The 26,737-nt window shown below is 40.8% G+C and overlaps 1 protein-coding gene across 1 annotated transcript in view; it reads right to left on the bottom strand.

The window, feature by feature from the left end:
* Positions 1 to 3,340: 3,340 nt before the first annotated feature.
* The window catches only part of CRYBB2 (crystallin beta B2), a 71,232-nt gene continuing 47,835 nt past the window's right edge, over positions 3,341 to 26,737 (bottom strand). Inside the window, exons 2-6 of the mRNA XM_075853749.1 lie at positions 17,173 to 17,247; positions 12,138 to 12,256; positions 10,381 to 10,513; positions 8,024 to 8,166; positions 3,341 to 3,629 (exon numbers count right to left, since the gene is read on the bottom strand). Coding sequence (XP_075709864.1) covers positions 3,461 to 3,629; positions 8,024 to 8,166; positions 10,381 to 10,513; positions 12,138 to 12,256; positions 17,173 to 17,226 — 618 coding nt within the window. The 5' untranslated portion in view covers positions 17,227 to 17,247 and the 3' untranslated portion in view covers positions 3,341 to 3,460. The remainder of the gene's footprint in view (positions 3,630 to 8,023; positions 8,167 to 10,380; positions 10,514 to 12,137; positions 12,257 to 17,172; positions 17,248 to 26,737) is intronic.

Below are 26,737 nucleotides of genomic sequence, written 5' to 3'. Positions count from 1 at the left end.
GGGCACTATATACAGGGGTGGGCTATATGTTGGACACTATATACAGGGGTGGGCTATATCTACAGGGGCTATATACAGGGGTGGGTTATATATGGATCACTATAGGGGAGCTATATGTGAGGCACTATATACAGGGGTAGGCTATATGTGGAGCCCTATTTATAGGGGGAGATATATGTAGGGCACTATCTACAGGGGTAGGCTATATATTGGACAGTATATACAGGGGTGGGCTATATGTGGAGCACAATCTGCAAGGGGGCTATATGTGGGCACTATCTACAGTGGTGGCTATATGTGGGACACTATCTACAGGGGCTGTATGTGGGGCACTATCTACAGGGGGCTCTATGGAGGGCACTATCTACAGGGGGCACGGTGTGTGTGGGACACAGTGTATGGTGCTATTATAAGCAGGGACAGTGTATGGTGCTATTATAATTAGAGGTACAGTGTATGGTGCTATTATATTTAGGGGCACTGTGTGTGGCACCATGAGAACTGTATATTTGTTTATAGGTGCAGAAATGTTTTAAAAGTGAGAAGCTGAAGACATCTAATTGCAAACCGCAGAAATGGGCTGTGCCCGGAAGAAGTCATCATAGAATTCTGGACCAGATGAGAGGAACAGAGAAAAAGAACAACTAGAATCTGAGATCGTCACCTGTGAGTCACTTAATGTTAATGTTTATTCTGCCTCTAATCAGCACTGTAGCCACTGTATGATCTGCAGCGAGATGATGGTGGTATGATTTTTTTTTTGTGAAACAGCATCTACCAGCACATCCTTACTATTGTTTAGGCCATGCTGGGAGCTGTATAAAATTTAGTGCAAACCTATACGGCACGGGTTGCACTAAACTGAGCTGTATTTGTGCTGGTGCTGTATATATGTACTGAGCTTGGTTCTGGTATTGTATTTATGTACTGACCTCTTCAAAGCTGACATGGTACCTAAAATATATTCTAATATAAAGAAGGCCCAAAAATCCTCTAGGTGCTCCTTTGCTTCTGAGGCCAGTGTTTCAGTACATTAGTGCACTAGGGCCACATGTGGGGTATTTCTAAAAACTGCAGAATCTGGGTAATAAATATTGAGTTGCGTTTCTCTGGTAAAGTGAATGGAAAAGATCGCCTATCACACAAAAATAAATTGTATCAAGAAGACCACATTGGTGTACACCACCAAATAGAGTAGGAATGGGTCAGGAAAATGGGAAAGGAGAAAAGAATGTGGTCTATAGGTTAATTAATATTTAACTTTTATTAATATGCATTAAGATAAATAATGAGTTCAAAGTCCAATGGTGCAACCTGGTATGTGTGAGTGACCCCCAAGCTCACATACCTTGGGCCATTTGTTGTATAGTGGAATATAGTTATGAAATAAAAGAATAATTATGCTGTCAATAATGTTCAAGTAAGAAACACATAGAATTCTATGCTGTCTAGATGCCAAATTACGTTACAGCTCAGATCAAATTAAGCCAGTGGGCTGTAATATAGGACACTCAGTCGATCTCTATACAGCAAAATTTAAACTTGGATTGACGTTACTGCACTTTATGTATTGACAGACAGCACAGTTGGAGTGATTTAAACTTGCTATGCATTGAGTTTTGATGTCAGGTTATGACAGTGCAGTGAATAGGGGCAAGTTATGCCAAACGCACTGCCATGCGATGTTGTTGCGGCACAGTGTGAATAGTTAGTTGTGCTATAGCCGCGCTCAGCTAAACGCACGTCGGGTGTGACGTCTCTCGGTGTGCATAGTGAGCTACATGGGTAGGTCATCTGTTCATTTACCTTTTGACTTTGTTTGTTCATGTCCATGTTGTGTTACTACTCTTTGAGTAATGTGCACATGATTGTTGCACTGCCATTTACATGCTTATCAAACGAAGTACTTTGACATGTACATCTATTATCTAGTATTTGTATGTTGGATTGCATTGCTTTGCCCATGGTTGCTACTCAGTGCTTATATTTTGCTCTTAGCACAGAGGGACGTCCTGCTCATGCTTTGCATGACTCGTTTTTAATGTTTTTTATTGTCTCTACATTTTTTAATAAAGATTGTTTGTTTTTCCATTGAAGACTACTGTGTGTTAATTGCACCCCATACTTTGTAGGTTTATATTTGGTCAGTATTTAGCATCAATATTTGTAAGAAAAAAAAACAAGAACATAAACATAAGCCCATGCTAGAACATTTTTAAACACTTTTTCCATTCAGTAATTTGAATAGCTTTATATTAGGCCAGGTTCACACAGAGTTTTTTGCCGGCAGAAAAATCGGACTCAAAATTTCTTCAGAAATTTCCTTCTTTGCTGTGGCCATTGAGCGCCGTGGGCAAAAACCACCTTGAAATATGCTTTTTCTGCCTTACATAGATTTCAATGGGACGGAAATACGGGAATAAAGAGCATGTCACTTTTTTTTACCCGCGAGAAAAAAAACGCCTCCGCCTGCTATTGAAATCAATGGGAGGCGATTTCGGACATTTCTTGGCGCAGTTTCAGATGCGGTTTCCGCATCAAAAACAGTGCCAAAAAACAGTGTGAACTAGCCCTAAGGCTGGGTTCACACAGAGCTTTTTGCAGGAGCAAAAGACGCAGCGAAATACGCTGTCAATGGGAGGTCAGAAACATAAACGCCCGAAGATAGGGCATGTCCCTTCTTTTTCCTGTGAGCCGGTTTTATCCGCTCACAGGAAAAAAACGCCTCCGGCTCCCATTGAAATCAATGACAGGCATTTTCGGCCGTTTTTTGGCGCGCTTTCCGACGCGGTTTCCGCGTCAGATAACATGTCAAAAAACTCTGTGTGAACTGGCCCTAAGTCTGCATTAGTCATTTTCGTACTGCAATAGCAAAGAAATACCTTTCTGGTGCAGAACACAAGTTCTCCACAAGATAATACATTTATCATTGGCATTTTGCTGGCAATTATAGATGGCCACTTAATAAATTACATCCAGCTACAGTTTATCTACCATAAGGTATTTAAGTTGCTGCTCAATCAGTCAAACAGTTGGAGAATTAAAATAGTTTAGTTGAAGCGCCTTAGGTAGGGACAACAACACCTTAAAGGGGTATTCCCAACTTAGATATTTTTGGCATATATCCACAGGACCAGGGTCAGGGGACCCCCGTTCTGGCGATAAGTGTGGATCCCAGAGATACCCCCTCAAACACCAATCACTGCTAAACTGGTTTTCATGATGATCTATTAGATGAGGTGTTTCCACTGGAACATTGTAGATACACACAAGAAGAACACAAACATGGAACCCGCAGGAGTTTGGAACTCAAAGCTTTTATTAAATTGCTTCAGCAGGTTGAGTCACACAGTGGCATGCGGGTTAACCATGCCATGGCAAAAACAGCAGCAGATCACTTAAAAGCCTTTCCGTATCTCTTTCTTGTCAGTGGCACTAGCTGGAAGAAGATGTGTTTTTCTTAACTGGTAGGGTGGAAGGCTCCCCTCTGGTGCCACTGCATATCACGGATGCGCCTCACAGACTGGATCTGGGGGTGTTGGGCGCCAAAATCTGAGCTGTCCTTATAATCCCCCTTCTCAAACAGGTACTGGTAGCCTCTGTACCCTGGGTACTGATAGCCAACCCACCTGCAATGAAGCAGAACAATGAAATAAAAGAAATGTATCTGTAATATATTAGAATGTATTGTACCAAGAATATGAGAATCAGACATCTCTATGGTAAGTAAGTAATGGTTATATAACGTTCCTCAGTTTAAAAAATCCTTAGCAAAAAGGTTTGTGTGGCACAGTCCGACTCCAAAGAAGTAGGAAGTGCTTTCTTTTCAGCTTCTCCTGTTTGGCAATTTAGGGCCAATTATTTGGTGTCATTTCCTTCACTAGTATAACAATATTGTAATTATTTAAAGAGGTACACATGTGTCCTTCCTTACCTTTCCCCTTATCTCAACATATCCTGAAATGTGTGACATGAGATTACCAGATTTGAAAAATAAATGTGTGGCCACCCAGTGGTCGTAATGTGTGTTGCAGCCCGTCAAGGACTTCTCTAGCATGTCGCGATATTGTATTGAATTTGGTATTGATTTTGTATTGAACTTGGTCCTTAAAGAGAACCTTTCACCTCCCCATACATGTGCAGCTGAGAGCAGCATGTAATGGGGAGGGCTGCACAAACCCTTGGGCACTTTACACTTTTTTTCTACCTCCCTCCGTTATTTAGATATCGGTGCCGTTATATTTGGCGCCCAATATTTAAATAACCCCCTGAACAGTCAATGGGGCGTGTACTGGCAAGGGGGCGTGTTACTATGGCTGTGACACTGTCCAATCAGATATGGACAGTGCCACTGCAAGAGCGAGGAAAGAGAGTGTGCGATTGCAGTCTTTTCACCCGAACTGGCAAGGGGGCGTGTCACTGCTACGGACAGTGTAAGAGCTGTGGAGAGGAGAGTGCACGCTCTCAGCTCTTGTGAGAGATTAGTCTTGTACTTTGTCTGCCGAACTGGCAAGGGGGCGTGTCACTGCTATGGACAGTGTAAGAGCTGTGGAGAGGAGAGTCTTGTACTTTGTCGGCCGAACTGGCAAGGGGGCGTGTCACTGCTACAGACACCCCATTGCCAGTTCGGCAGACAATACAAGACTGATCTCTCACAAGAGCTGAAGAGAGGAGAGCGCGCTCTCCTCTCCACAGCTCTTACACTGTCCGTAGCAGTGACACGCCCCCTTGCCAGTTCGGCAGAAGACTAATCTTGAAAGCTTGAGAGTGATAGCGTGTGCGTGCACGCGCACACTCTCTCTCCTCGCTCTTGCTGTAACACTGTCCATATCTGATTGGACAGTGTCACAGCCATAGTAACACGCCCCCTTGACAGTACACGCCCCGTTGACTGTTCAGGGGGTTATTTAAATATCGGGCACCAAATATAACGGCAGCGATATCTAAATAACGGAGAGAGGTAGAAAAAAAATGTGAAGTGCCCCAGGGTTTGTTCAGCCCTCCCCATTGCATGCTACACTCAGCTGCACATGTATGGGGAGGTGAAAGGTTATTTTTAACCAAATTTAAGAAAAGTTAAGGGTGGACACGTGGACACAGTGACATATATTCAGTGACATATTCTCTTTAAAATCTTGTGATACTGGATGGGGTACAGAGTGAAGACAGTATAGCCACTAGATTTGAGCTACGTGAGTGACATTAAGGAAACCTAGTCAGATCAACACTGCAGCCTCATATTTCAACCTTTAGGGGTGTGCAACCTTTGCTAAGTGTGCATGAGGCGCATTCTGCTCAGTTATCATGGTGCCACAACCCTTAGAGTTACTCACAAGGCTTTAATTGAGGTTAATTTTATATCCTCTCATTCCCAGTCATCTTCCTCTCCTTCAGATGCACACTACAGTTCCGCGGCTACCATGGAGGGAGGGTACAATAGGAGGAATTGGGCATACACTGCCCCTTCCATCACTCCCATCCTCCCCACACCATTGAAGAACATATTAATTTCTATGGTGCTCAGAGATTTCCATCAATAGTTAATGGTGGGGGCGCTAAATAATTATTTCTACACAGGACATGTAACCTAAGGCCTGAATTGGTCACATATAGTAGTTCTTTACTGTTGTCTACCAGGTAGGGTACACAGCTATGATATGACTGAGACAGTTGGATGGGGGCATCATACAATATCTCCATCAAAATGACACTTCTAGGAAATATTCAAACATACAAAGGAGAACTTTTGAACATATTTGAACTCAGTGGTGTCGCAAGCACCGGGCAACCAGGGCTTAAGCCACGGATTTTAGGCCCAGTGCCCTGGATCCCCAGGCAAATGCCACATTCAATTGTATCAGCTTCCTCGGGATACTATGGTGGAGTAGGGGGCTAATAGTACCCCTCATTCTCTGTTAGGTGTGCAGCCTATGAGAAGCTGGGACAGGATCCCTGCAAAGGCCGGTGCGATGACGTCACAGCATCGCGCCGTCCAACGCAAGGGTACTATCTCGGCATCTCAGGCTGCAGGCCTAATGAAGCTGAAGAGGCCTGAGACTGTGCAGCTCCGAAAGAGGCTAGATGAGTATAAGTTTTTTTACTTGTTGCGATGCCCTATTACTAATTGGGGGCCATTAAAGAGCCCTATTACTAATTAAAGGAGGGACTATTAATGAGTAAGGGGCAATATAATTGAATAGGGCCATTCAGGGGGTACAATTATTGAGTGGGCCACACTAAGAGACACTTTTACTGAATGAGGGCCACTAAGGGTCACTCTTACGGTATGGGGGCCAATAAGGGACATGATTACTGAATGGGGGGAATTAGGGGGCAGTATTACTGAATAGCGGCCGCAAAGGGGCACTATTACTGAATGAGGGCTACTAAGGGGCACTATTATTGAATGGGGGCCACTAAGGGGCACAATTAATGAATGGGGCTACTAATGGGCACCATTACTGAGTAGGGGCTATAAAGGGCGTACCATTATGAGTAGGAGGTACTATAATACATAGGTGCCATTCAGTGGGCACAATTAATGAGTGAGCAGCACTAAGGGACACAGTTAATGTGTGCAGTGCACCAAGTTGGCACCAATACTGTGTGTAGAAGGGAAAATATTATTGTGTGGGGCACTATCACTGTGGGGGCTAAAGGGGCAGGCACTATTATTGTGTGGAATCCACACAGGGGCACCATTGCTTTGTGGGGGGTAGTAAGAGTGGACCATTACTGTTTTGGGTACTATGAGGGGCACTATCAGTGTGTGAAGATGTGCTGAATAAGTGAACATCCAAAGATGACTGTGTTTACAAATTTTCGGCGGCGAGTGGAAGCTGGGAGTATTAGTCATGGCAGTCTGGGCCGGATGAGGAACAAAATGGAAAGTGAGCGACTCCAACCACAAAAAACGTCACCTGACCTATACTGTAATCACTTATATGGTCTGCAGCATGATAATAGTGCATAGAGCTCCAGTGTAGAACTGGTATGTGACCACTGTATAGGCCAGTGGTTAGCAACCTTTGGCACTCCAGCTGTTGTAAAACTACAACTCCCAGCATGCACTGTCAGGTGAAGGCTGTATTATTCCATCCAAAGGCTGTCAGGGCATGCTGGGAATTGTAGTTTCACAGCAGGCGTGCCGTAGATTTCTGACCCCTGGTATAGGCACTGTATGGTGATATTATTGGTTATATTCATCTTTGTGGTAGATATATATGTGGTTATGGTGTGGAGTTATTATGTGATCCTAGTATACTGGTATTAATTGGTAACTGTAGAACTGTATTATTCAGAGATGTGCTGTAATATATACATTAGTATTTATGATGGAGCAAATTACTTGGGGACAGGGCTGATAATTCTATGGATACATGTTCCAGGCCCCACAGCGCTGATTTTCATTATAAAGCAATCTCCAGGGACAGTGTACTGCTGAGGTGGTCTTTCTAAGCCTAGTATGTGTTCTAAAAGTTATTTTATAGCAATGCTGTATTTAATATATACTGTATATCTTTATTTTGGGGTATAAAAGCTTTGACTTTGGGCTCATGCCCCTGATCCTTTTAGACCCTAGCAATGCCCCTGTTAGAATTCACATAATAAATTGTTATCCTATATTTCAAAATGTGGAAATCAAGTTAGATATTCCTCTAAAACTGACTATAGACTGTTAAACTCTTTTTAGTTCTGCAAATATTGTAAGTTTTTCACTGACACAGCATAAGAACACATTACCAGTTCATTGGGTAAGAGTTGAATTTACATTCTTAGTATTATTGAATACAAGTCTTTTCTGTTTGATCTCCTGCTGCACCCTATGCTAAAGACTTATCTGTGATGTTCAGATGTTCCCTAGAGGCCAAATGCATGACATATGTTGCACGACTGGATTCAAACAGCTGCGAGGAGACTGTACATTTCCCTCCTGCTGTAAGTTTTGTTCACAAAAAGAAAGCCCAATTTTATTTTTCTATAAAGATTTTAAGGAGACACAGAGATGAGCATGGTAACTTACGTTCCACTTTGTACTCTCACAGAAGACACTTTTTCCTGGTAGCCATGAGCGTGGAAGCTTGGAACATCATCATCAATTATCTCAATCTTCTTCCCAGTGAAGTTTGGGTTTTCATATAGAACAATCTTGTGTTCCTGGCTATCCTGGAAATGGACAATGGTTGCATTAAGACTAAATGATTTTTTTTTCAGGAACATAGAAAAGGTCACAACAACAAAAAAGAGAGATTACTTTAGCATTTTTTATTTTTTTGCAAACTTGACTTAAAAGATGTGCGTGAATCTTGCTTATATGTACCATACCTCTCATTGCACTGAATTGATTATCGCCCGGAGCAAACAAGTTAAATGATCAACAAAAAAAATAGAAATAATTGTTGATTAAAATTGATCATTCATACATAAAAATTGTGGAGCTGTTAAATGTAAATGTTAGTTGCCTGATTTTTCCTGGTAAAGTACAATGTGGTCATTATAAAATTTGTGTTCTATATGTCATATTGGTATATGCTCTTTCATTGCTTGCCAGGGTTTGGTAAATTGTGACATGTATGCAGCTTTAAACATAGCAATTATAAAATGAATAGTTGTCTACAGTACTTTATTCAGTACTTTGTACCAATCAGGGGAACACTGAGTGGTTTTGCAATCAGGCAGTACCTGAGGTGTGACACCTGCTTGATCAATGGAGAGGATTGCTTTCTGCTTCGCCGCACAGTCTCAACCTATTCTAAGTCACTCACTACTGGTGACAATTAAAGGGGTATTCCGGTTACAACAAGTTAGCCCCTATCCGTAGGGTAAGGGGTAACTTGCTGATCGGTGGGTGTCCGACAGTTCGGACCCCCACCGTTTACGAGAACAGGGAGCCCGAAGTTCCCTGAACCCCAAGTTTGAACCGATCGGCAGGTCGCTCATGCGCACTGCAGCTTCATTCATTCTCTATGGGAGCGCCGGAGATAGCTGAGTGCAGTGTTCAGCTTTTTCCGGAGCTGCCATAGAGAATGAATGGAGCGGCAGTGCGCACGAGCGACCTACCACTCGGTTGAAACTTGGGGTTCGGGCAACTTCGGGCTCCCTGTTCTCGTAAAACGTGAGGATCCGAGCTGTCGGACACCCACCGATCAACAAGTTACCCCTTACCCTACGGATAGGGGGTAACTAGTTGTAACCGAAATACCCCTTTAAATCAAGTCTTCAACACTTAAAGAGGTTGTCCAGTCTTAAACACTGTATTATGCTACTAAGATTGTTTAGGTTTTAGTTCCTCTCCATTTCAAGATTTCTGTTGGCTGTAGCTAAATGGAAATATTCTTTTTTTATATCCGGTAGCTCACTTGTCTTGACCGCCTCCTGCTGACACAGCTTTTAGGTTTGTAGGAATCTAGGCAACCCTCTGTTAACAGAACACAGCAGCAGCACATATAGTGTCCAGTACTTACACTGTTACATTATGACAATCTCACCAGTGTAGGTAAGACTAGATTAGGACCAGTATCTACCCCTTGTATGTAAATAAGAATGTTTTCATTCACTGCAAGCACAGATCTTCAAAATGGTAAGGAATTAAACACAAACCGTTTTAGAATAAATTACATAAGACTGAACAGACCTTTAAATTAAGTCTACAAGGATCATATAGCTATACTATATATACAAAACTGTTGCACATGTTGGGCCTTATGTATCAAAAAGAGAAAAGTGTCTCTCGATACCATCCAGTGTCCATTTTATTTTTCCAATTAATTAAAAAAATGAAAGGATTGTTCAGGTTGGTTACTATGGACAGCAAGGTCACGTTCTTATACATGAGGCCTACTGTGTATACTCTGTATTTATCTAATGTATATTTGGGGGTTTGGTTAATAGTCTTTTGGGAGCCACAACAATGACCAGCTGCAATTCAGAAGTTTTAGAATCACATGCCAGAGCATATGTATGGCACATCCTAACTCTTTCCTTATTATCATGGCCATGGATCCAAAATCAACCCTAGTTATAATCTCAAGATAATATTGTGCTCTCTGAGAGAGTGTCCAGATCTAGTGACACAAATGATCATTGCTCCAAATAGTAGTTCTTACAGTAGACTGTGCCCACACTAGGGGCACATACTATCTATACATTTGTACCAACATGAACTACAGTATTCCATACTAGAATTACCTATATTATTATGAATTGTAACGTATTATTGATCCTACAAACATACACAGATACAATCATTATTGCTGTTAGGCAGATAAAGTAAAAATCAATGATAAAAAAAGCCTTGATAGATCTCCCTAGAGTTTATAGTATTGTATAGAAAAGTAATAGTACAGTTAACAGCATTTTCAAACAGTCTCGCTTTCTTACCACTTTGATTGGTCTCAGGGAAGAGATGCTGTCACTTCTTCGGCTATTTGTCCAGGAGTCCCAGCGGGGGTATTCTCCCTTCTCAAAGACAAATTGTTCTCCCTTGCAGTTTTGTTGTTCATATCCTACCCAGCTATGAAATAAAAGTAATTCATATGGTGGTTTTTTTTCGAAAAAAGAAGCCTCATCTCAGAGTTCTACCCTGAAAAAGCAGCATGACTGTAGGTGTTCCAAGACATCTACCAAAGCATAATTGGATCTAATTTCTGGTGCTGGTGACTTCCAACCCTTGTGCAACACAACACTGAAAAACGTTTAAAAACTATAAACGAACAGACATATAGATTCCCCTATTTATAGGAGGACATCCATTTTCCAAAAATATTGTCCTCGTACATGTTGCTGTTCTCCTGACCAACTGTACGTGCGGGATATTTATTGAAATAAAATTCATACAATACATGAATGGATACACCAAATGTTTATATAGACATAGCAAGATCTGTATGGAGTTTCTTAGGAGACCTCAAATTATTATGTTATAGTTATTTATTGTTGTTGATTATTTCATGTTATTTGTTTGTTTGCTTTTTTATGTATGACTGCTACTATTTTGTGGCATATATTTTTGTGATAAAAGTGGAAAATCATTGCAACCATTTGGTACTATTTATAATTCCAATTGTTGCAATTAGTATCAAGTACTAAACCAATGAATGATGACACAAATGCTTGCTGCTTATATACTGCTTATATGTAATCTACAGTAAGCGGATAATATTAAAGGATTTCTCTTTGGATGATAATAATCTACACACAACTGACCCAATTCAGCGTGATGCACACATATGGTTGCCTTGCACCTGGAGGGCCTAAGGGCCTAAATCATTTCAGTATTCCAATGCTGTCTATTTAATTATTAATTTACATACATTATGTTCCATATGGTTATTTCATTTTTCACACTCCATTCTTTGCCATACACAAAAAAATATATATATTTTTTAAATACATCATCTGTAAAATGAAACATTTTTATCCACACAATAAATACATAGTTTTCTCAGTCATGTCAATTTTTGTGGCAAAGTCCCACTTGGCAATTCAATGGGCTGGGCTTTTGGAAAACTGGTAATTACCTCATGGAAATGTAAGGATGGCTTTAGCAGGCTGGTGTAGAGCTCAACCCTGTCACAGTGTGATATTGCCAGTATGGAATACTGTTGTTTTATTTGGATACCTTTTTAGTATACCAGATAGACGAGTAAAATTGTAGCACTCTACTTACTTTGTAGACATGTTAACCAATAGTACTTTTAGGCTGCAAATAATTTAGTATTGCATTGGACTAGTCATAAAAGAGCTTTTTTTCTTAAAGTTGATCTGTCAGAGTATAATATTATGCCCTAGTGTTCATGTCTCAAGGGTTACTATGAAAAACAGCACAAAAAAATCTATGTGTCATAACACTTGAGAAAGAAGTTGACTTATGAATCTGACATTTTCATGTAGAGCGTGCTACCCCGCAATCTCCTCGACCATCTCCCACCCCCTTCACATTTAAAGTAGCGGCATTATAAGCCTGTATAAAGTGGCTTCCCATCACTCAACAGTGAGGCGATTGGGAGAGGCGGATAACCTCTTCATGAATACACCAGATGCATAAGCCAGATCATTGAATGAATAGGAGTGGCGCTGTTGATGACGCATATCCACAATAGGACTTGGAGCTTACTGAATTATATTTAGATACATACGGTCCAGAGTGCACGAGTATTGAGCCAACTTTCTCCATGCCAGCCTCCTTTAGATTGGTACAGGCTCCACTGAGTTCGTGGCAGCGGCCTTGGAAGTTCTCTTGCTCAAAGATAACAATCTGTAGCCAGAAGTAAAACACTGTGAATGCAATTTTCTTTCAGAGGGGCATCTAAATTTTCACCCCTGAAGTACTCATAAAAGCATATATTAATATCCCGCAAAAATAGAACAATACAGAAAAATTGTCCATCAGGTTCAGGAGTCCATAGATATAAAATGATCATAAATCTCATAGTTCTTTTGTGGAGATAATATTTAAGATGATCAGACCATGATACTGTATATCACTGTGATATCATGTACATCTACATAGCCATTTTCCATGAAGCTCAACAGTTTCTTGAGGAAATTATTTAAAGAGCAAAATAACTAAAAATACATTTATAGATAAATATAGGCAAGGCATTTTTCATGTGTCCCCCCACCCTTGGCATGCTTTGCTCCATTTCACATCTGTATGAGGGGTAAATGGTTCAAAGCTGTGGTTGTCACCTTGTTTACCTGAGGAAGAACTACACTGCAGTACTAGTGGTGTGCATCTACAACACAGAGAAGGCCCAGCATCCCTGTGTTTTGAGCACATGCGAGACTGGGAAAGAGGATTGTTCAGCCAATGTTCACCATTCTACTCCCTGTAACTATTACTGGTAAATAAACATGTCCTTCTTGCAGGAGGACCAATGGAGGTTCACCTTAAAAAATAAGTGGAGGAGCAATGGAACAGCAAACAAACTGTACATTCTAAACAATTCTGGTGTGGTGATTGCAAGATAATACAAACCATTATCTTGTATATCTTACATCGTATTTTATCTTGTATGTTTACATGCAAAGTCCAGCTTCCTCTTTCCTTTGTAAACTATTTCATTATCATTTCCTGGTCTTTATCAACAAACAACATTGATATTAGAGAATATATGAAATTAAACCACTGTAAGGCTGGGATCACACGACCTATTTTCAGACGTAAACGAGGCGCATTATGCCTCATTTTACGTCTGAAAATAGGGCTACAATACGTCGGCAAACATCTGCCCATTCATTTGAATGGGTTTGCCGATGTACTGTGCCGACGACCTGTCATTTACGCATCGTCGTTTGACAGCTGTCAAACGACGACGCGTAAATTGTCTGCCTCGGCAAAGAAGTGCAGGACACTTCTTTGCAACGTAATTTGAGCCGTTCTTCATTGAAGTCAATGAAGAGCAGCTCAAGATTACAAACGTCAAAGACGCCTCGCATAAGAGCTTTTAGGAGCTTTTACGTCTGAAACGAGGCAGCTGTTTTCTCCTGAAAACAGTCTGTCTTTTCAGACGTAAAAGACAGTTCACGTGTGCACATACCCTAAGGGTATGTTCACAAGGACTGTTTTCAGGCGTATTTCGGGGCGTTTAGTGAAGTTCAACATGACTTCCTAGAAAACCGCATAAAGGATCCATGCAGTGGAGTTCACACCATATCAGGCAGCATACAAATGTAGCTGACATACACTAATGAGAAAAGATAAACTTTACATTATAATTTACATTATATAAGCATATCAAGGATAAAGCTTTGTATTTTGTCACAGAAGAGTGGGTCTGTCATACTAAAAAAAAAACCTGGCAAACAGCCCTTCTCTTCTCCCCAAGCATTGCCACAAAACTTTATAACGATACTCTCGTCTTATTTCACTATTTGTACAGACTGGGCCACTTGGCTACTTCTATGGAGCCTGTCCTGTGTTCATTTATTCTCCTATTTCATACTTGTGATAAGCACAGAAAATACTGTGGTGTATATAAGATACATAAAATATAAGAAATAGGCTTCCAGAATTGATTAAGATAAAAAATGGTAGGTGACAGGAGCTGTATTAATAGAAGTGATTGCCACTGTGCTTAGAGGTCTTGGGATCCATGTTGTGACCTCTTTACAATTTGACACCCTGTGTATGAATGGTAAAAACATAAGGTAAGCTTAAAGGGAATGTTCATCTTTATCTTTTATCTAAAACAGTTCAAAATTCCGTGCTGATAAATGACTTAATATATCTTTATAGTGATTGGGCTACTGGTTTTTTTCCAGATACAGAGCCCAAAATCTCCTGCATAGACATTTTAAATTGTAATGTATTGTCTGCGAGTCATCACCACTAGGCGGAGCTTACTGCATACTGTTTATACATTGAGCTCAATAATAAAAGAGTTTTCCACTGATTTTATTATTAAATTATTTCCATGCAGATGATTTTAAGCTTTTTATAAGAAAAACTGAGCTCCAACCAGAGGAACACCACACTAATTGTATGAAGCCTATGGGCTAGGAGCCTATGGGCTAGGGGCCCTTTGCTATGCCTTAAAGGCTATGTAAACCTTCAATAGCGATTTATTTATTCTTCTAAAATTAAGAGGTAAAACAGTGTTTTTTGTGCAACTTTATAATTAGTTTATATAAAAAATTATTTTTACTTTTTGAGGTTCATCTGCTCTGTATTCTATATACAGAGCAGCTGTATAGTGCGCTAAGACCTGAGACCGTCAGGTCCGCGGGACTGATGGGTTCAGTGTCAGCCGGTCCTTGTGTGTCTCTCACATGCAGGATCCACCTGTAGTCGATCACATCTAAGTTATGAACTTAGATGTGATGGATAATAAAAACTATTTATAAAGTTGCTCAAAACACACTGATTGACCTTCTTATTAAAAAAAAATCGCTTTCAAAGGTTTACATAGCCTTTAAGAGACATTATCTCTTTCTCTGATTACCAATAAGAGCTTTCTTGTTTGTAAAGAGAGAGTGGTGATTGGAGGAGCAGCCTGTCAGTCACAGATCTACTGTACTGTTTAAATCAAATAACTGAAAGCTGCTCTAACAATCAGCACTTTTCCTAAACAGCAGAGAAGTGCTGATTGGTCTGTAGCTGCACAGTCCACTTACCTGAAAATCTGAACTGGGCAGAGGAAAGGGGAGAAGCTGAACACAGCACTGGGCAGAGAAAAGGGGAGAAACCGATCACAGCACTGGGTAAAGAAAAGGGGAGAGCCGATCACAGCACTGGGCAGAGAAAATGGGAGAAGCCGATCACAGGATTGGGAAGAGAAAAGGGGAGAAGCCGAACACAGCACTGGGCAGAGGAAAGGGGAAAAGCCGATCACAGCACTGGGCAGAGGAAAGGGGAGAAGCCGATCACAGCACTGGGCAGAGAAAATGGGAGAAACCGATCACGGCACTGGGCAGAGAAACGGGAGAAGCCGATCACAGCACTGGGCAGAGAAAAGGGGAGAAGCCGATCACAGCATTGGGCAGAGGAAAGGGGAGAAGCCGATCACAGCACTGGGCAGAGAAAATGGGAGAAACCGATCACAGCACTGGGCAGAGAAACGGGAGAAGCCGATCACAACACTGGGCAGAGAAAAGGGGAGAAGCTGACCACAGCATTGGGCAGAGAAAAGGGGAGAAGCTGAACACAGCACTGGGCTTCGGAAAGGGGAGGAGACAATCACAAAACTGGCTGAACCGGTGGAGGTTGGGTTATTTATGCATAAGTATTTGTGCTGCTTCTAACAGGGGCCCCATTCCAAATTTTGCTATGGGGCCCCAAGATCATTAACTATGCCCCAGTACGCTGTATTAAGAAATGAATATGCACATAATTTTGGACCTAAAAACTACATAGTGTTAAAAGGTGAAGATTCATTTTAAAGAGGCTCTGTCACCAGATTTTGCAACCCCTATCTGCTATTGCAGCAGATAGGCGCTGCAATGTAGATTACAGTAACGTTTTTATTTTTAAAAAACGAGCATTTTTGGCCAAGTTATGACCATTTTTGTAATTATGCAAATGAGGCTTGCAAAAGTCCAAGTGGGTGTGTTTAAAAGTAAAAGTCCAAGTGGGCGTGTATTAGGTGCGTACATCGGGGCGTTTTTAATACTTTTACTAGCTGGGCGCTGTGAAGAGAAGTAACATCCTCTTCTCTTCAGAACGCCCAGCTTCTGACAGTGCAGATCTGTGACGTCACTCACAGGTCCTGCATCGTGACGGCCACATCGGCAGCAGAGGCTACAGTTGATTCTGCAGCAGCATCAGCGTTTGCAGGTAAGATCGACTTACTTGGACTTTTGCAAGCCTCATTTGCATAATTACAAAAATGGTCATAACTTGGCCAAAAATGCTCGTTTTTTAAAAATAAAAACGTTACTGTAATCTACATTGCAGCGCCTATCTGCTGCAATAGCAGATAGGGGTTGCAAAATCTGGTGACAGAGCCTCTTTAAAGCAGCTGGCAGGAAACAAGATATTGGTTATTAAAGAAGGAATATACAGCAGAAAGATTTAAGATTCATCAGCAAAGTCTAAGAGCTGTTTTCTTGTATGGAGGGTGTTATTGGAGATTGAAAGATCTCATGGGTTCTAACTCCTAAAGCTAAGTTCACACTTGCGTTGTTATAAAAATAAGGCTTAGTTTACATCTGCGCTAGGGCTCCATTCCAACGTTCCGTCTGAGCTTTCCGTCGGAATGGAGCCCTGACAGACACAAACGGAAACCATAGGTTTCCGTTTCCATCACCATTGATTTCAATGGTGACGGATCCGGTCCCAATTGTTTCCGTTTGTCTCAGTTGTGCAAGGGTTCCGTCGTTTTGATTGAATCAATAGCGTCGTCGACTACACTATTGATTCCGTCAAAACGACGGAACCCTTGCACAATGGAGACAAACGGAAACCATTGGCACCGGAGCCGTCACCATTGAAATCAATGGTGATGGAAACGGAAACCTTTGGTTTCCATTTGTGTCAGTCAGGGTCCCGTTCCGATGGAAAGCGAAGACGGAACATCGGAACGGGACCCTGGCGCAGATGTGAACGAAGCCTTATTTTAATATAAAAACAGATCAGAGTGACGGATTATACAATGCAAGTGTGAACTTAGCCTTATATCTATATAAAGCCCAAAAATATGTTTTTTACAGAACTAGGTTTCTTGCACATACCTTTGAGTTAGGTTGCTGTTGTTTAGTGGCTGGAGCTTGATGGTCAGATGCCATTGTTACGCTGGTGTTTTGTCCCTGAAAGGCATACACAATCGGAGGAGGCATAATAATATTCAATATAAATACTTTACATACAACTCTGGAATACAAACTGCATTAAACAAACTCCACTGCTTAGTCATTGTGTGATGGATTACTCATGGTGTTAATAAATGCCTCGTTTGACCTTCTCTTGGCTTTGGAATTACACTTTAAAGTGGATCTGTCACCTCAATATGCTGCCCTAGGTAAGGCGTATTGTTTGATCGCTCCTATTAGCTAAACAGTACAATATTATGTGCTATTTCGGATAATAGAAGAACAAACCTATCTATGTAATATGCTGCCCTTACCTACGGCCGTATATTGAGGTGACAGACTTTAAAATCCTATATAATAGTTTGATGGTCTCAAAAATATATTTTTAAAAATTAAGAAGAATTAACAATGTCTGTAAAAGGAAGTAAAATGTCTGACTGATATCATTGCCTCATGACTAGGCCTGTGACTTCATGCAAATAGAAATATGAAGACCCACATTTATTAATCAGTTTTACTTCACTTTTTGGCATAGCCCAAAGAAGTTGCAAATGACGGCAATTGCCAGTTTTGAAAAGTGGTACAAAAAGTGGGTGTGACATATTCAAAGTGGGCAGGGCCTGCAACTTTTAGACAGATTTATTCTTGTTAAAGCTAGAAAAGGACCAAAATCTATGCCTGCTGATCTGACTTTAGGACAGTCCAAAATGCGCCAAATTTATTAAGAGGCGTAATTTTTTACACTGTATAAAACGCCAATCTTAATAAATGTGGGCCAAAGTGTTTTATTGCTGAACCCAGCACAAGCCACAAATCTCCATGACACATACTTTACTTTAATTCCTCATTAAAGGCTATGTACACCTTTTGAGGGCTTTTTTTTTTTTTTTAAATAAATATCTTTTGTTTTACACTGAATGTGTTAGTTCCGCGGACCTGACGGGTCAGGCAAGTTCACAACTTAGATGTGATCGATTACAGGTGGATCCTGCGTGTCAGGTCCGCAGGACACTTGAGTGGTTGGGTTGTTTTTTCTACACAGGTCCGCAGGACTGTCAGATTCAGTATAAAGCGAACGATACAGCTGTTCTGTATACAGAATACAGAACAACTGTATCTCCGAAAGTAAAAGGAATTTTTAATAAAAACTATTTACAAGTTACACTAATCACACTGACGGATCTATTTATTAAAAAAAAAGCGTTCAAAGGTTTACACAGCCTTTAAATATTATGTAAATGCAATAATTGTTTATCTCATCATAGATTTTAAAACAATACAAGTACACAATGCAACTTAGTGAAAGTAAATGACACAGGCTGAACCTATGCACATGTCCATGCTAGCTCTCAGCGTGCTAATCAGATGAGATCCTGACCTCAGTAAAGCTTGGTATATATATATATATATATATATATATATATATATACACATATATATATATATATATATACACACATATATATATATATATATATATATATATATATATATAGAACATATCACTCGGCCGCTCCACACGAAATTAAATACAAGTTAATAGGTAATTTTGCCAAGATACGGTTAATCTACCTCTATAGGCACTTCTTCTCAGTCTTCATTTCTGATTAATTGAGCATTTTGTCACTTTAATGTCATGTAAATGCTGCATCCATATACACTGCATTTAAAAAACAATTCTTTATCATGACATTAAGCTCTTAATATTCTACTGCAACAGTATGAATGTCATGCTTATCTGCTATCAAGAGGCAAAGTCACATTAGTGCTCAATGCCTGTAATAATATTAGACCATTAAAACCAGTCCAAAAAAAGAGCAAGCCTAATATTCCTCAAAAGAAATCAAATGTGCTATCCAGCTACAATAAGTAAACTTTTCAACTGTTATATGGTGGTATAAAATTCCAATATATATATTGGTCAGTCAGATATTTCCAGTTGACTAGATCTAGCATACTAATATCATAATGTATGAAATACATCAATCATGAATAAACTGCTGGTATTGTAATATGTACCAAAAAAGTATTTTACAGTAATGGAATTTATTTATAAATAAGTATCATCCCAAAAATTAAGGGAAGTCCCGACACAGCGGCATGATTATGATGACATCATCTACTGCGTAAATTATATCTCCATTGATACAAGTATTTGCATGATACTTCATTCAGACTTTTCACCCCTTATGTATTTATTTGCATATAGATTTTCTTAGCAAACCTATGTCCGTATGTACAGAAATGTTCTGAAGTGGCAAACTTAATTATTTAAAGCTCAATTAGAAAAATCAAGAATTAAGCAGATCTTACCCGTATGCCAGTACCCGCTTGTTCCAGTAATGGGCCTACAGCCCTGGTTACATTTATACTGAACAGGGACAGGAGAATAGTGCCAAGACTATTTACAAAATAGTTCCAGCGTGATGCAAAGCGATAATACTGGATTACAGCCCTGATGAAAACCCAGCTCTGCTGATGCACAGCCCGCATTGTTTTAAGAAGCAGAGTTGGAGAATTTTATTCATTAGCTTTCACATTCGGCTGGCCGAGTATTGTTTGGTCTGTTGGTAGGGAGATTTGAACTTTGCATGCATCAGCCCTCTGAATGCCAAGACCTGGAACATCTCATTTGAACTATTATGCCAGCCAGTCAGTCCTGCTGTAGGGATTTTAGAGCCAATGATTCTGTATAACCACATATACCTAGCACAGGTCAGGAATTTAAAGTGAGAATAGTTCATTGGAGCACGGTCATTCATATTCTTTCAAAAGAATCAGACTCAAAGTGCATATTCCAAACATTATATAGTGGAATAACTGAAAATTGTAGCAGAGTACATATAGGAAGTGTGTAAGGTGTATAATGTGTGTACTGTAGCCCATATACTCACCTTGTAGAGTAGTGCTAGATACACGGACACATTTATGTATACTGCAATACCAGTTTAGAATTTTAGTGTAGTGTACACCGTATTTAGCAACATGGCACACGCCAATATGCTCCGTTGTCTATTACTGCTGCTTCCTCCTGCATCATCTGACTTGTACCTACCCATAGACAGCGGGTAAGTAGGAGAAAAAAAATGGTAATTGGAACAGTGTGGAGTAGACTACAAACTGAATCCATCTGATATATATGAGATTATGATTTTCCCCTTTGTCTAGTCTTTGTTTTTAGTATTCTTATATGACATGTCTGGTCACCCACAAATAACAATTTTGGAGGATCTTTCCTTATAACTCTTTGTTTTGCCATTCCTCAGTTATTCCTCTTAGAAATATATGAATAAATTGACAACTGAGTGTTACCATTCCCCTTTTCAATAGGGAGTGTCCCTACACAGTCTGTCGGCAATGATTGAACAATGTTAAAATGTGTAGGGACACGCTCGTATATTTTCAAGAGGAATAATAGAGGAATGGCACAACACACAGTTCTAAGGAAAGGTACTTCACAATTATTTCATGGAGAATACAAGTATTTGCTAAACGGACAAGTAAGGAAAACTGACAGGTCCTCTTTATTGTACAATAAAGAAGGGCGTAAGTGATTTTGAAAATTTTATTTACCCTACAATATAATTGCCTTTATTGTATTAAATTCCTTAATGGATTCTGTTATATATTTTGAGAGGCTATGTATATGTCCCACTGGCAAATCAGTTATAGGAAGGGGTGGGATCCGAACAGTTCACCCCGGTTCTCCTGAACCGGTTGTTAAAATTACACCGGGTTCGCAGAACCGGGGTGAAGCGGGAAATTGGAACCAGTCCCCTGCACTCAATTGTATCTGCGTCATTAGGACTCGAATACAATTGAGTTGCCTAGCGTTGCCCTGGTGAGGCACAGGATGCCTCGCCATTCGGCGCTTTAGTGATGATGCAGTTGGCGCGATTACATCATCGCACTGCTGCGTCGTTCCGCTGGAGGAGGACTGGCGTCGCTGGAGGATGGAGCGGGAACGGGACAGATAATCATATAATGTTTTTGGGTTTTTTCCTTCTAATGTGGGCAGCATTGTGGGCCTTATCTATAGGGGTTTATATAGGGAACACTAACTACAGGGGACTATATAGGGAACACTAACTACAGGGGACTATATAGGGAACACTAACTACAGGAGACTATATAGGGCACACTAACTACAGGGTATTATATAGGGAGCACTAACTACAGGGGATTATATAGGGAACACTAACTACAGGTGTTTATATAGGGAACACTAACTACAGGGGACTATATAGGGAACACTAACTACTGGGGATTATATAGGGAACACTAACTACAGGGGACTATATAGGGGGCACTAACTACAGGGGATTATATAGGGAATACTAACTATAGGGGACTATATAGGGAACACTAACTATAGGGGACAATATAGGTAACACTAACTACAGGGGACTATATAGGATGTACTAACTACAGATGACTATATAGGGAACACTAACTACAGGGGACTATAAAGGGAACACTAACTAAAGGGAACTATATAGGGAACACTAACTACAGGGGACTATATAGGGAACACTAACTACTGGGGATTATATAGGGAACACTAACTACAGGGGACTATATAGGGGGCACTAACTACAGGGGACTATATAGGGAATACTAACTACAGGGGACTATATAGGGAACACTAACTACAGGGAACTATATAGTAAACACTAACTACAGGGGACTATATAGGGAACACTAACTATAGGGGACAATATAGGTAACACTAACTACAGGGGACTGTATAGGAGGTACTAACTACAGATGACTATATAGGGAACATTAACTACAGGGGACTATAAAGGGAACACTAACTAAAGGGAACTATATAGGGAACACTAACTACAGGGGACTATATAGGGTGCACTAACTACAGGGAACTATATACGGGCCCTAACTACAGGGGACTATATACGGGCCCTATCTACAGGGAATGCCTCATGGGGTACTATCTACAAGGAACACTACAGGGGACGCTACTGGGGGCACTATCTACAGGGAATGCCAGAGGGGGCACTATCTACAGGGAACACCACAGCGGGCACTATCTACAGGGAATGCCACAGGGGGCACTATACAGGGAACACCACATGGGGCCCTATCTACAGGGAATGCCAGAGGGGGCCCTATCTACAGGGAATGCCACAAGGGGCCCTATCTACAGGGAACTCTACAGGGAGCCCTATCTACAAGGAACGCTACAGGGGGCCCTATCTACAGAGGGCTCTATGGGGAGCACTTTCTACAGAGGACTCCATGGGTAGCACTATCTACAGAGGACTCTATGGGGAGCACTATCTACAGAGAGCTCTATGAGGAGGACTACCTAGAGGGGGCACTGTGTGTGTGTGTGTGTGTGTGTGTGTGTGTGTGTGTGTGTGTGTGTGTGTGTGTGTGTGTGTGTGGTGCATTACTTTACAGTGTTTAACACAATTTTATTCATGGGCACAGTGTATGGTACTATTATATTTGGGGGCACCATGTATGGTGCTATTATATTTAGTAGTAGAGTGTGGCACCATGAGAATTTTCTCTTTGATTATAGGTGCGGAAATTTTGAAAAAGTGAGAAGCTGAAGACATCTGAGCGGCAAACTCTGCAGAAATGGGTCGTGACCGGGATTCATCATCATAGAGGTCTGGACCAGATGGAGAAGAAAAGAGAAAAACCATGACTCATGATGTTTAGGCCCCATGCACACGACCATAAAAAATGTCCATAATTGCGGACCGCAATTACGAACCAATTCACTTCTATTCTCTACAAACACCTTCCTGTTTATTTACGGGAAGTTGTCCGGGCTGTAGAAGTGTACCGCAAGAAATAGGACATGTAGGACACGATACTTTGTATGGGAGCACGGGCCGAAAATTACGGGCGCGGACGTGTTCATGAGGCCTTATTCTCCCTGTGACTGATCAGTCACTGTATGATCTGCAGCAAGATGATGGGTGTATCTTTTTTTTTTGTGAAGCAGCAACTCCCAGCATGTCCTTACCATCGTTCTGGCTATACTAGGAACTGTGGTTTTATGCCGTACAAACTTATATGGCAGGGGTTATACTGAATTTACAAATTATCTCTGTACTGAGCTGTATTTGTGCTTGTGCTGTATTTATGTACTGAGCTTTGTTCTGGTTCTGTATATATGTACTCACCTTGGTTCTGGTGCTGTATATATATGTACTGAGCTTGGTTCTGGAGTTATATGCATCATAACAACCAAGCTCAATACATATATACAGCACCAAAGAAAAGCTCATTACATATATACAACTCCAGAACCAAGCTCAGTACATATCTACAGCACCAGAACAATGCTCCGTACTTATATACAACATCAGAACCAAGCTCACTACATATATACATCAACAGAACCAAGCTCAGTACATATATACAGCACCACAACAAAGCTCAGTATGTAAATATAGCACCAGAACCAAGCTCAGCACATAAATACTGCCCCACAACAAAGGGCAGTACATAAATACAGTAACCAGAACAAAGCTCAGTACACATATACATCCCCGGAACCAAGCTAAATACACATATACATCCCCAGAGCAAAGCTCAGTACATATATACAACACCATAACCTTTGTTCTGGTACTGTATATATGTACTGAGCTTAGTTCTGGTGCTGTATATATGTACTGATGTAGCGCCCATGGCCGCGGGCCGTCTGCCACGTCAAGTGCCATCTGCTCATCGGATACTGCCCGCCACGTCTGGCGCCACTTTCCGCACCTGCCTCCATCCGTGCTGAACCCACAGTCACCGTCTGGACTATTTCAGGTACCTAAGCATTACTGTCTGCTATCTTACTTTCACATAGACTGTGACCTGGTCAGCTGCCTCCCCGCTACGGCGGAGCGGCCTAGTGGGTCCACAAACCCAGTGTCCATGACAACTGAGCTTAGTTCTGGTGATGTATTTACGCACTAAGCTTTGTTGTGGTGCTGTATATATGTTACTGAGCTTGGTTCTTGTGTTGTATATATGTACTGAGCTTGGTTCCAGTACTGTATATATGTAGTAAGCTTGGTTCTGGGGATGTATATATGTATTGAGCATTGTTCTGGTGTTGTATTTATGTATGAGCTTTGTTCAGGTGCTGCATATATGTACTGAGCTTTGTTCTTGTGCTGTATATATGTATGGATCTTGGTTCTGGTGTTGTATTCATGTACTGAGCTTGGTTCTTTTGCTGTATATATGTACTGAGCTTGGTTCTGGTGTTGTATTTATGTACTTAGCTTGGTTCTGGTGTTGTATTTATGTACTGAGCTGGGTTCTGGTGTTGTATTTATGTGCTGAGCTTTGTTCTTGTGCTATATTTATGTGCTGAGCTTGGTTCTGGTGCTGTATTTATGTACTGATCTGGGTTCAGGTGTTGTATTTATGTACTGATCTTTGTTCTGGTGCTGTATGTATGTACTGAGCTTGGTTCTTGTGTTGTATATATGTACTGAGCTTGGTTCTGGTGTTGTATATATCTACTGAGCTTGGTTCTGGTGTAGTATTTATGTACTGAGCTTGGTTCTGGTGTTGTATTTATGTACCGAGCTTGGTTCTTGTGCTGTATATATGTACTGACCTTGGTTCTGGTGCTGTATATATATGTACTGAGCTTGGTTCTGGAGTTATATGCATCATAACAACCAAGCTCAATACATATATACAGCACCAAAGAAAAGCTCATAACATATATACAACTCCAGAACCAAGCTCAGTACATATCTACAGCACCAGAACCAAGCTCAGTACTTAGATACAACATCACAACCAAGCTCACTACATATATACATTAACAGAACCAAGCTCACTACATATATACAGCACCACAACAAAGCTCAGTATTTAAATACAACACCAGAACAAAGCTCAGTACACATATACATCCCCAGAACCAAGCAAAGTACACATATACATCACCAGAGCAAAGCTCAGTACATATATACAACACCATAACCTTTGTTCTGGTACTGTATATATGTAATGAGCTTTGTTCTGGTGCTGTATATATGTACTGACCTTGGTTCTGGTGTAGTATTTATGTACTGAGCTTGGTTCTGGTGTTGTATTTATGTACTGAGCTTGGTTCTTGTGCTGTATGTATGTACTGAGCTTTGTTCTGGTGCTATATATATGTACTGAGCTTGGTTCTGGTGCAGTATTTATGTACTGAACTTAGTTCTGATGCAGTATCTGTGCATTAGCCGGGAAATTTGTCACGGCTTACTGCGCACGCCGCACTGTCCTCCACCCTTCTCACAGTGCACAGTGTAAATAAATGGGCTGAGCACTCTTAAGATATTGAATGTGTGCAAATAGGTCTATACATAATGGGTGTGTTTAATATGATGTGTTGGTAGGTAGGTAGGTAGGTATTCTTATGTAATTGTATACAAAGTGTGGAAATCCACACTAAAACATTCTGGACTTTATTTAGAGTCCACTTTAATATAGGGTGTATTTGGAACATTGTAATTGTTTTATTTTATTATTAGAATAATTTTCCATGGCACCATACACCACAAAACACCACGACTCCCTGCCACCCATGGCGCGTATGTCTTTGTCTGCAAAACCGGAAACCTATTGTTAAAAAAATTGTAATCCCACCCCTGGTTATACGCATAGAAATATCCAGCAACACAAACTATCTTTAATATATAGGCTGTAGAGAAATCATTACAAGTAGGCAGATAACGGCCCACATTTATTAATAACTAGCAGAGTTACCCGGCTTTGCACGGGTCTATTTGTTTGTTGTTAGTGTGTGTGGTTAAAAACTTTGTTTCATATTCATATGCCTCAGTCTGCTGGGGAATTTCAGCAGCTCGCAGTTTGCTGTGACGTACTGTATATGCTCAGCCTGGAGACAGGCTTGGGTCTGTTGAGAGGTTTCAGCATATTAGACAGCAGCTATGTGCTTTGCTGTTGGGCAGTCTGCTGTCCAAGTGCAGGGTTCCTTTTTGGAAAGGGGTTCAATTTATGAGAGTGCTAAAATCCATTATAGGTACAGTGTAGTATACGTACAGTCCGTTCATGGCGAATAAAGAAAGATGGCTGGATTGTTATGGAAACCCGGTGTAAAAAAAAATTACTGGGTTGTTATGGGAACCTGGTGTAAAACTGTGTGTATGTCAGTGGGGCTAAGAATGAAAAAACTGCAAGCTTCTTTTGGCTAATACGGGTCATCTGATGTGATATGGAGGAGGACCTTTGATGTGGAAGCCAATGGTGCTATATTTGGTTTTGTATTGCAATTTTTTGTGAACATGTCGAGAACGGTAGGCCCTAGAGAGCTTAGAGTTAACCGGCTTTGCACGGGTCTATTTGTTTGTTGTGTGTGTGTGGTTAAAAACTTTGATTCCTACTGATATGCTTCAGTCTGCTGGGGAGTTTCAGCTAATTGCTGTTTGCTGTGACGTATATTGTCCGCCTGGAGACGGGCTTGGGTCTGCTGAGAGGTTATAGC

Source organism: Rhinoderma darwinii, chromosome 1 (genome assembly GCF_050947455.1).
Source record: "Rhinoderma darwinii isolate aRhiDar2 chromosome 1, aRhiDar2.hap1, whole genome shotgun sequence".
Lineage (NCBI taxonomy): Eukaryota > Metazoa > Chordata > Amphibia > Anura > Rhinodermatidae > Rhinoderma > Rhinoderma darwinii.
Note: the sequence above shows the minus strand (reverse complement) of the source record. Positions and strands in the feature narration are given on the sequence as shown.